This window comes from Protobothrops mucrosquamatus, unplaced genomic scaffold (genome assembly GCF_001527695.2).
Source record: "Protobothrops mucrosquamatus isolate PMUCROS unplaced genomic scaffold, P.Mucros_1.0 scaffold_116, whole genome shotgun sequence".
Taxonomy (NCBI): domain Eukaryota; kingdom Metazoa; phylum Chordata; class Lepidosauria; order Squamata; family Viperidae; genus Protobothrops; species Protobothrops mucrosquamatus.
Genome location: NW_015386192.1, coordinates 283,278 through 295,293, shown reverse-complemented (window position 1 = coordinate 295,293; position 12,016 = coordinate 283,278). Strand labels below are relative to the sequence as shown.

The window sequence follows — 12,016 nt, the reverse complement described above, 5'->3', positions numbered from 1 at the left end:
TAGTGACCGTCTGAAGTTACAACGCCGCTGAAAAAGTGACTCAGGACCGTTTTTCACACGTCGCGTCCCTTGCAGCCTCCCCAGGGTCAGGCGCTTGGCAATTGACTCACGTTTACGACAGTTGCCATGTCTCGGCGATCCCCCTTTTGTGACCTGAGAAGCCCAGTCAATGGAACTGGATTCACTTAACAACCGTGTTACTAATTTAACAACTGCAGTGATTCACTTAACAACTGGGGCATGAAAGTTTGTAAAACGGGGCAAAATTCACTTAACAAATGTCTCAATCAGAGAAATTTGGAGTGCCGTTGTGGCCGTAAGCCGAGGACAGGCACAACCATTTGTCACTTTAGTGTGTTGAAAGTCACAACAGCGCTGTATTCACAACAGCCCCTTCCTCAGTGCAAAAATTGCAATTTCAGCAGAAGAACTTGTGGGGGAGGGGGCTTCTGGGAGCCAGAGCTGGCACCATGCTTCCCAAGGTGAGAGGCTGAGCCGAAAACTGAATTTGATACGACATGACTTAATTTCAATAAAACGGTAATCTGTAATGTTAAGAAATAAATTTCAACCTAAAGTAAATGCAACGAGTATGATTAATTCATCCTGATCTACTTAATAGCTTTCAATCCTCCTGTCAATGCTCCTTATAATTTTCAACGGTTGTCCTAGCTGGGAGGCAGATAGGATAATTTATGCCTTTGCAGAGTCAATTACAGACTTGAGGGGTCTTTTAAGATCATCTAGTCCAGTGACCCCCAACCTTTTGGGCACCAGGGATTGGTTCCATGGAGAAAGGTTTTTCCACGGACCAGAGAGTGCGTGGTTTTGCATGCTGCCTGCATCCCACGGATGGGGCTTCGCTTCTTTGCGTGGACCGGTTTTTGGCATGCTACGGACCGGTGCTGGTCCATGGACCGGGGATTGGGGACCCCTGATCTAGTCAACCCCCCCACACATACTGAATACAGGAATCCAAATTCAAGCATCCCCAGGAGATACATGGATCCCACCAAATTCTTTTTTTTTAAGAACACTTTGTTGATTTTTTTTAGTTTTACATTTAAATATTTGAAAAGCAATCTGGCAGCTGAGTTAGTCAATAATTCAATAACATACAAATATCTTTAGTACAGATCTCAAACTATTACATTAAATATTTCCTCTCTTTTCCCCTTGGTATTTACTGTCTCATATTTAAATTAGTACAATTCTTTTCATATCGATTAAATAAAAATAACTTTCTTACATTTATCAATACTTTTTAGTTTATACATATCCTAGTTGTTTTAACATTCAATCTTTTTATTTAGACAATCAATGTCCTGGTTAGTTTTTCCCAATTTTTAGTTTTTCATTAATATTTAAATCTAATGTTTAATATTTATAATTTCCAAGTTCTAAATTACAATTCATCACAAGATCTAATGTTCAGGATGTACGTCTTATCTATTTGAATTCTCACCATCTTACACCAACTAATTAATAATACAATATAATATTCTTATGGATCCCACCCAATTCTTACCTTCCATAAAAAGATGATGACCAGGGTTAGAAGCAGGAGGCCGCCAAGGATGCTGCCAATCAGAATCCAGAGGGAAAGAGGGACCAGTTTGGACTGGATAATCTCCAAGAGAACCTGCAGGGAGATCAAACTCCTGAGAAGACCGTGATTCTGAAGGCCTTAGAACAGGGGTCGGCAACCTTAAGCACTCAAAGAGCACACTTGGACCGGTTTCCCACAGAAAAGAAAACACTGGGAGCCACAAAACCTGCGCGCGCACGCACAAGGGGGAGGGCTTGATTGAAGAGTTTAATTAAAAAGAAATAGACGCTGGTGTGCATGAGTTCTCTCTCTTTCTCTCTCTCTCTGTCTCCCTCCCTCTCTCTCCCTCTCTCTCATCTGCTCACCTGGCAAGCTGGCTTCACACTGTTCTCCGACAAGCTGACATACATTCTTATTGGGCTGGCTCTCTCCTGCCCTTGGTCTGCCAGTCCTCTTCCCTCACTCAGTGTGTGTGTGTGTGTGTGTGTGTGTGTGTGTGTGTGTGTGTGTGTGAGAGAGAGAGAGAGAGAGAGAGAGAGAGAGAGAGAGAGAGATATGCTGTTTTCTGCTTTCTGCTGCTTCCTGCTTCGACGCAGCAAAGGCAAGAGCCCCGCCCAATAAGCTTGTCAGCTTGTCGGAGAATAGCGTGAGGCCACTCTTTTTTACACAGAGAGAGGGGGGGGGAAGCGCAAGTGCCTCTGTCGCTGTCTCTGCAAATGGCGGAGGAGGCTGGGAGCCGCAGGAGAAGGCTCAAAGAGCCACATGCGGCTCCAGAGCCACGGGTTGCCGACCCATGCCTTAGAAGGTTAACATGGCCGTCCTGCATAATCTCATATTCTGGTAACAAAACACTGGAACATACCAATCACCCCCAGCTTGGAGGAAGCATCACGGGGTCCACTCTGCCAAGGACACCACAACCTTCCCATTGCTATGGTAGGGCAGGGGTGGACATATACTGGTCCTCACCCTGGTGGCCTCGGGGAGATGCCTTCACTGCCCTTCTCTACGTCCGTCTTACGATGCAGTGCCAGAACCAGACAAAGCTCAAGGTGGCCTCTGGCCAAATAAATGAAATTTTTGGATGGATTTATTGAAGATCATTTTTTCCTTTCATTCACTTTAGTAATACGCCTAGTCCTTGCAACAGTTCATGTAGTGACCGTTCAAAGTTACAACGGCACTGAAAAAAGTGACTTATGACTGATTTTCACACTTAACAACTGTTGCAGCATCCCACCCCCGGTCACGTGATCAAAATTCAGCCGTTTGGCCACTGGTTCGTGTTTATGATGGTTGCTGCGTCCCGGGGATCTCCTTTCATGACTTTCTGACATGCAAGGGGGAAGCCTGATTCACTTCACAACTGCAGTGGTTCACTTAACAACCATGGGAAGAAAAGTCGCAAAATGAGGCAAAACTCACTTAACAAATGTTTTGCTTAGCAACATAAATTTTTGCCTCAATTATGATCGTTAAGTCGAGAACCCCCTGTAATACTAACAGTTAATTAAAAGGCAGTGAAAGAGATGTATTTTGCTAGTTAACATCATGGCTTTTAATTTCTTTCAGTTTATTTTTTTTGGATAAACTATTTCATGGAATATTGACCACCATGTGTCCTTGAACTGAGGTTGAATGATGGTTTAAGATGGAATTATATAAATAGACACTAAACCACTAATTTTCCCGAGGGGCTGCATGAGAAACTGGGACTGTTATGGAGGGCTGATGATGATGCCCTGCCCCCCCATGCCATGGACCAAACTGGGATCACCCGTGGACTGTAAAACGCCTTAGTCTGCACTAAACAAAACCTTTAAAAATAAAATTTCTACAAATGGTCCTTGAGTTATGACGATAATGGAGCCTGCTCATCACGGTCATATGTCCTGATGATCATAAGTCACTCACCTGACTGACCTGATTTTACAAGCTTTTTGTCGCAGTCATTACACAAACCAATGGTTTGCTACGGGCCGGGTTCTATCAAAACTCGCGAAACGTGTTGTGACCCCAGGATTTTGCTGAGCACCCAAAGTGCAGTCATACAAACGTGGGGAGGGGCGTGCAGCCATCAGAACTTCAAATCTGGGTCGTAAGTACCCGAGGAGAGTCTGTCATAACTTTGAATGGTCGTAAGCAACCGGTCGTATGTCGAGGATTTAAGATGATTAACCATCTTTAATCCTCGATGAAACTTTAACTAACCTTTGATTAACCTTTAATGAAGAACTAAGATGGCCCGGAGAGAAAAACATATGAAGAACGGTTGCAGGAAGTGGGTATGGCTGGTCTAGAGAAAAGAAGGACCAGGGGGGCAGTTAACCTTGAGTCCTTGTGCAGCCTCACACACACACACACACACACACACACACACACACACACACACACACCATCTGTTTGTTTCCAAGGGAAGGCAAGACTATGATAAAGTAGTCAACTTGAACCTTCCACATCTGGATCTGGCTGCTTACGTGGTGGACACGAGGCCCTGTGTCAGTCCCGTCTCTTACCTCCCGCTGGTGGGCGGCTTTTGGTAGGAGAAACAGGTTGTTCTCTTCGTGAACGCTCAGGGTGATGCTGCTGACGATCTTCACCGACTTGAACTTAGCCTAGATCAGTAATGGCAAACCTTTTAGAGACCGAGTGCCCAAACCACAACCCAAAGCCCACTTATTTATTGCAAAGTGCCAGGGCCGCATCAGCATTGTGGTGCCCTGGGGGGGGGGCAGGGAGGCGCCTCTTGAGTGTCGCCTCTGGCATGGAAAAACCAGGGGTGCAAAAATGGGCCACCGTGCTGCAAGGCACAAAAACGGCCACCACCGCGCCGTGGGGTGCAGATACAAGGCGCTGCACCACGCAAGAACGGGGCAGGGCTAGTGAGTATCACGCAGGCACTAGCTCTGCCCCATTTGCAGCGTGTGCATGCTCGCGGCCCTGTGCGCGCATGCATGCATGTAAAATGCTTCCCCCTCCCTTTTCTTCCAGTCCACCAATTGACAATGGTTTGTGACCTCTGCTCTACCACCTCTATTCAAGCTTGCTAGTCGGCCGCTTCGCCTCCTTTGTGCTGGGCGGGGCTCCTGCTCCGGGCGGCAGTGGCGGCCTGCTGCTAGCAGTGTTGGCACGCGTGCCATCAGAGAGGGCTCTGAGTGCCGCCTCTGGCACATGTGCCATAGATTCGCCACCACTGGCCTAGATCCACAAAATTAACTGTGATGAAGGTTCCACAAAATTAAGGGTGCGTCCTTATCTTTTTAAAAAAGGATTCACAATGGTGAGGGTGTGTGTGTGTGTGTGTGTGGGGAGGGTATGTGAGGGTGCAAAGGAAGGTGTGCAGGAGGTGCAGTGAGGATTGAGGCTGAGGGTCCTTGGGTGGGGGAGCCTTGCCCCCCCCCAGTGACATGACTTTTCCTGCTGGCTTGCCTATTGACCTTTTGGGGAAGTCAGCAGAGAAGGTCACAAGTGACGATCGCAGGATTGTGGGGTGCTTGGCAACTGGTTGTATGTATGCATGGACTGACAAGCATCTGATCCAAGATGGTCCAAGAAGAGCGATAAAAAATGAGACCGTGCACTCAATTTCAAAACGATGGCACTCAAAACTATTGAATGCAATGATACAATAACATGAAGAAGGATATAAAAACCCTTAAACCAGCGGTCCCCAATCTTTATGGCCGGAACTGGCCTACCCCTCGTCACATGAGTTGAGCTGTATGTGCACGCCAGCTTGCCACTCACACAAATTGATTTGCGTGCGTGTGCGTGCCAGCTCACTGCTTGCACAAGTCGAGCGTGCACCCATGCGCGCTGGCCCACCCCTTGCACGGCCTGGTTCTAAACAGGCCAGGGCCCGGTAGTAAACTGGCCCAGGGGTTGAGGACCCCTGCCTTAAACTAAAATCCAATGAAACATTCCTTGCAGCAGACTGTTCCCCCCCCCTCTCCCCCCATGGGACCACACTACCCGATTCCATTTTCTCTGTATTCTTTTCTTTTCGCTATGACTCTTTACACAACACCCTGCGCTTTGCTTACAGGAGTTTATACACTGAACCCCGACTAGCTAAGGCGAGGCACACCTCAGTTTGCTGAGTTTGCCCAACATACGAAAACCACAAGCTGTGCTAATCAGGACACAGTTGGTGAGATAGAAAATTCCTCCCTTGCTTCACATACACAGACACACTCAAACACACACGCGACAGGAGACACTGGCAGCACTCACCTTCCGGAAGAACTCATTCCGGACAGCTCTGAGTAAGTGGACGGTCACTTCGGAGCTCCTCTCGAGCCGCTGCAGCTGGCAAGTCACCACTTGACAGCCGGCGTTGGTGCAGTTCTGCAGGGGAGGAAGAGCACCGGGGCTTTATCCTGACTCTCCTCGAAAAAAATGTGATTTCTGGGCTCATGGAACATGCCAGGCCCAAAGAAAAACGAACAGATTCTGGCTTAGGGATGGTTTTCTTCACCTAACATGTTATTGCTGGATTCCCCCAACATACCAAATCAGAAAGAAAGGCAGGGAAGTCTGATTCGGTCCGAACTCTACTCCAGGTCATTTCATGGGGAGGTTCGCCATGAGTTTCCTTGGCAGTAGCGGTTGGATCCTGCCTTCTTTGGGATGACTTCTTTGGAATATGACAGTGATGGCGAACCTTTTAGAGACTGAGTGCCCCAAAACTGGCCCTGCTTCCGCCCCCACCCTGCCTACCCGCAGGGCCACTCACCGCCTCCAGAGCCCACCACAGATCGCCCAGCAGCGCCATGGCAGCCACACCCTCTGCCCGCACCCCGCAGCATCAACTGTGCGCAATGGGGCATGAGGGCAGAGTCTTGTCTATGCTGCCTGGCTGCCATGTCCTTGGCTGTGCTGCACCACGTGGGCCACGCTCGGGGGCGACTCTCCTTCAGGGGGACTGCTGGTGAGGAGGGGGTCATGGGGGGAGGCGAGGCTGGGGCAACAGCATGTGTGCCCACAGAGAGGGCTCTGAGTGCCGCCTCTGGTACGCGTGCCATAGGTTCGACACCACTGGAATATAACATAGGAAGAACGGTTGCAGGAACTGGATATAGCCAGTCTAGAGAAAATTTCTGGACTCTCTCTCTCTCTCTCTCTCTCTCTCTCTCTCTCTCTCTCTCTCTCTCTCTCTCTGTGTGTGTGTGTGTGTGTGACTAGGTAGCAGTATTCTAACATTTGAGGGGCTGCCACAAAGAGGAGGAGGGGTCCTTTTTTTTTTGTATCATGGTGACCAAAACTGGATGCAGTATTCCAAGTGTGGTAAGAAGATCATACTACCGGTATGATTTGACAATTAAATCCCAATCTTGGTTTGTTTTGGGCCAGTTCAACTCACGATCTCCCAGTTTCTTGGACCAGCATCTTAACCACTGGACCAAACTGACTCTCTTATACAGAATACAGAATAACAGTTGGAAGGGACTTTGTAGGTCATCTAGGCCAACCCCCTGCTCAAGCAGGCGCCCCTGTACCATTTCTGACAAGTCTTCTTGAAAGCTTCCAATGAAAGCTTCCAGGGATGAATCACCCACAACTTCTGGAGGCAAGTCCTTCCACTGGTTAATTGTTCTCACTGTTAGGGATTTTCTCCTTAATTCCAGGTTGCTTCTCTCCTTGATTAGTTTCCATCCGTTGCTTCTTGTCTTGGGAAAATAAGTTGACTCTCTCTCCTCTCTGTGGTAGCCCTTCAACTACTAGAACACTGCTATTAGGTCACCCCTGCTTCTTCTCTTCACTAGACTAGCCATGCCTTCATATGTTTTAGCCTCCAGTCCCATAATCATCTTTGTTGCTGTTCTCTGACCTCTTTCTAGGATATCAACATCTTTTTTATAGTGTGGTGACCAAAACTGAATGCAGTATTCTAGGTGTGGTCTTACTACGGCTTTATAGAGTGGTATTACTACCTCATGTGAATCCCCCTGTTAATGCAACCTAGAATTGCATTGGCTTTTTTGGCTGCCACCGCACACTATTGGCTCGTATTTAATTGATTGTCCACTAGGACTCCAAGATCCCTCTCACAATTACTGCTACTAAGCCAGGTTTCACCTAATCTGTACATGTACTTTTGGTTTTGTTTGCCTAAATGTAAGACTTTACTTTTTTCTATGTTGAATTTCATTTTGTTAGATAGGGCCCAGCATTCAAGTTGTCAAGATCCCTCTGGATCTTGAGCCTATCTAAAGTAATGGCTATTCCTGGTATCTTAGTATCATCTGCAAATTGATGAATTCCCCTTCTATTCCCTCATCTAAGTCATTTATGAAGATATTGAAGAGTTCTGGGCCTAAGACGGAACCTCGTGGTATCCTATTGCTTACTTCCCTCCATGCAGACGTAGTACCATTAAGGACTACTCGTTGAGTATGGTTTGTCAGCAGTTACAAATCCATTTGAAGATAATGCTGTCTATCCCATTTTTTTCTAGCTTACCAAGAAGTAGATTGTAGTTTACTTTGTCGAATGCCTTGCTGAAGTCTAAATATACTACGTCCACAGCATTTTGCTGGTCTACTAATTTAGTTACTTTGTCAAAGAATGAAATAAGATTGGTTTAGCATGATCTGTTTTTAACAAACCCAGGCTGACTTTTAGTTATTACTTTACTCATTTCTAGATGTTCACAGATCTGTTTTTTTATTGTCTTTTCCAGTATCTTCCCGGGTATTGTTAGGCGGATTGGTCTATAATTTCCTGAGTATGTTTTTTTCCCTTTTTTGAAGATGGGAACCACATCAGCTCTTTTCCAGTCCTCAGGTAATTCCCCAGTGCTCCAGGATTTTTGAAAGATACTGTGCAATGGTTCTGAGATGACATCTGCCAGCTGAACATGTGAACTTACCACTCTGTCTGTGTGTGCCAATTCTTCTGGGTATACTGGAATCACACTGCTAGCTGCTTCAAACTCGGTATGATTTGGCAAGCTGCAGGTCATCTTAGAGTTAAAAGAATAAAGCATCAAATTGCTGTTTGGATTGTAATTTCCCCAAAAAGTTTAGTGGCAATTCGACCACAGTCAACTCACCGTAGGACAACTTGCTGCGGGATACGTAAGAGTTACGCTAATATCAAAGGAATGGCGGGATAGAATCATTAAAGAAAGGATGCAAATGGAGGGACAGAATGAAATGTGAATGACAAAAATTAAAATAGGTTGTTATATATTTTAAATAATTAAATCGAATTGTTAAATTGTCCTGCGGCGAGTTAGTCATGGTGAGTTGTCTGCAACGAGTTGTCCCGTTCTGAGTTAAGCGTGGGCTATTTTTCTAATGTTTCAACATAATTTTCTGGAAACTGTTTCTAATTCAGAATTATTTCAAAAATGCAAGATGTTGTGAGCAGCCAGATTGGACCCTGACTCCTTTTTTTTTTTAAATTGAGGGCTAAAGAAAAAGAAAGCACGGCTAGGGAATTCTGGGAGCTGAAGTCCAGACATCTTCCAGCTGGCAAGGTTGAGAAACATGGGTTTAGGAGTTGTGGGTCCTCTGGGAAGAGAGCCGTTGTGTCCTGGGAACTTGTGCATGAGTGAAGCCAAGCCACTTACTGTCATGTGTCTGATTAACGAAACACTTAAAAGGACTTTCAGGCATATTTTTATCCTAAAAGCATTTATTAAGGTTACAGAGATGTCAGTACGGCATGGTGGAAATGCTTAGATCTGAGATTCTTTTCCGTTGCACATACATTCCAGGCATTTTTCCCTCCCCTATTTTGAGGTCATGGTTCACATATTCCAATTAACTTGGAAGATGTGATTTACTTCCAGTTTCTTTTTCCCCGGGCTTTCCATATTCTCCTCCCCTTTCCCTGTTGCCTGATTTAACTATAAAAATACCAGACAGTTCTGCATATTGTCAAAGCAAGAATATACAGTATTTGCAGCGTTGACACTTACATTATCAGCAAGGATGCGAGTCACCCAGAGGAATTCCCTCCCTTGATAGCCAGTGGCAGGAAGCGCCATCAGGAGCGAGAGATCGGTCACAGCGTAACAGGCAAGATTTTGTATCTGCAAGGACAAGAAAACCAAAGATTTAAATTTTTAAAAAATGGGGACGTAAACAACTGCAGGTCCCACATACGAAGAAATGTTATTTCGCGGGATCCAACAAGCGAGCCTTTCCCCTTAAACTCCGCTGAAGATGTTACCTAGCCTGGTAACAAAACGTTTGGAAACCAACCCACAAGCTCGGAGAACGAATGTCCACCCTCAGGGCCTTTTCTGCTGCAGCACCTGCCCGGTGGAGCATCCTCCCATCCCCACCACCACCCTGAGGTCACACTGGCCCATCCTTGCTGGTCTTCCAGAAGGGCCTGGAAGCTTTGCCACGTGGCCAGGGCCTCTGATGTGGAGGGGCTGTATTGCTAGAGAAACTGGTTGCCCTCTCCCACAGCTCAGGTTTTTCAATGGTTTTTGGTGATCTACCAAATAAATAAATAAAACAGGTCAACTGCTTCTTTAGAGCAGAGGTCCCCAACCTTTGGGGCACCAGGGACCGGTTCCGTGGAGAGAGGTTTTTCCACGGAACGGAGGGTGTGTGGTTTTGTGTGCTGCCTGCATCCCACGGATGGGGCTTTGCTTGTTTGTGCGGACCGGTTGCTGGCATGCCGTGGCCCGGTACTGATCCACGCACCGGCGGTTGGGGACCCCTGCTTTAGAGCAGGGCTTTTCAACCAGTGGTACAGGTACCACCTGGGGTACATTGGCACCTGGCAGGTGGTACATGACCATCCTAGAAAAGTGGTAGCAGGGGAGGGGAATGAGCTGAACCAGTGGCAGCACCGCACAAGCCTGAGCGAAAGACGGCTGGAGCTGCAGGGCTGTCAGGGCTCAGCGGAAGTGCCAGGATCAGCGCCAGGCTCCAGCTGGAGCTTGGCACTGATCCTGGCGCTTCTGCTGAGCCCAGAAGAAGGACCAATCAGCTGGAAAGCAGCATTGATCCTGGTGCTTCTGCTGAGCCCAGAAGAAGCGCCAATCAGCTGGAATGTTGCAGCATCTCCAGGGTCTTGTGATTTACATTCAGATGCTTGGCAACTGATTCATATTTATGACAGTCAGTGTCCCAGGGTCATGTGAAGTGACCAAAACCTGCTGCAACCACCCAGCAGACGGGGGGGGGGGGGGAATAAAAACCAAACACCCCCCCACCCCAGCCCCGCTACCAATCCTCAACAGAAACGCTCACAACAATGGAAACCTCGGACAGGAGGAAGAGCACCGCCGGGCGGGCAGGCAGGTGTCTTGCTGGGCTGTGGCTTGGGGGGCACCTTTTTCAGTGCCATTGTAACTTCGAACAGTCACTAAGCGAACTGTTGTAAGTTGAGGACTACCTGTACTTTATCACTTTTTTTCTTTTTTTGGGGGGGGTGATCAAGTTTTTGACCCCTTGCTAGGCGACTGGTGGTCCTCGGATGTTGCCATATCCTAAAAGTGGTACCATGGGTTGAAAAGCCTTGCTTTAGAGCATTCAAATCCCCACTTGGAGTCAGCAGCATGGAGGCCGAATGGGACAACCACAGTCAATTCACCGCGGGACAACTCACTACAGGAAAATGCAACAATTCAATTTAGTCATTTCAAATAATTTAAAAATTATTTTGATTTTTCTCATTCATATTTTATTTTGCCCCTCCCTTGGCATCCTTTCTTTTAATGATTCTATGCGACTATTTCTTTGCTATTAGTATGTGGTGAGTTGGCCCTGGAGAGTTGAAAGGGGTAGAACCTGCTGGGTCCTGCACCCCCAACCCCCCCACAGCCCCCAACCACCCAAAGTGTTAAACCAAAGTTGGCAATTCCTCCCGGTATCTTGCTCCTTCTTTTCCACATCTTTACTTTGATGGTGGTCCGAAACTCTGGGCTCATGTCACTCGGGAAAGTCCCCACAGGGTGGACTTCGTAACGGTTCAGGGTAGACTCACTGAAAGCAAAAACAGAAAAACCTAAATCGGAGGCATCCTTTGAGTCGGAAGTTCAGAACAGTCCAACTGAGCTTCCCCAACACAAAACGATTACAGGTACAGTAGTCTTCAACGTATGACCACAATGGAGCCCCAAAGTTTCTGTGGTTAAGTGAGAAAATTTATTAAGTGAGTTTGGCCCCATTTTACGACCTTTACTTGCCACCGTTGTTAAGTGAATCGCCGTAGCTGATAAGTTAGTAACTCGGTTGTTAAGTGAATCCGGCTTCCCCGTTGATTTTGCTTGTCAAAAAGTTGCAAAAGGGGATCGCAGGACCTTGGGACGCAGCAACAGTCATAAGTCCGAGTCAGTTGCCAGGCATCTGAATTTTGATCACATGATCGAGGGGATGCCCCAAAGGTCGTAAGTGTGGGGAAACGGTCATAAGTCACTTTTTTCAGTGCCGTTGTAACTTTGAATGGCCACTAAATGGACTAGAGCAGGGGTAGGCAACCTTGGCTCTTTTATGACTC

General features: G+C 47.0%; 1 protein-coding gene across 1 annotated transcript in view; it reads right to left on the bottom strand.

Annotated features, from left to right (window-relative positions):
- ITGA10 (integrin subunit alpha 10) overlaps positions 1–12,016 on the bottom strand; it is a 56,663-nt gene that overhangs the window by 485 nt on the left and 44,162 nt on the right. The window contains exons 24-30 of the mRNA XM_015816599.1: positions 11,418–11,502; positions 9,477–9,590; positions 8,604–8,617; positions 8,421–8,502; positions 5,783–5,896; positions 4,066–4,164; positions 1,529–1,642 (exon numbers count right to left, since the gene is read on the bottom strand). Coding sequence (XP_015672085.1) covers positions 1,529–1,642; positions 4,066–4,164; positions 5,783–5,896; positions 8,421–8,502; positions 8,604–8,617; positions 9,477–9,590; positions 11,418–11,502 — 622 coding nt within the window. The remainder of the gene's footprint in view (positions 1–1,528; positions 1,643–4,065; positions 4,165–5,782; positions 5,897–8,420; positions 8,503–8,603; positions 8,618–9,476; positions 9,591–11,417; positions 11,503–12,016) is intronic.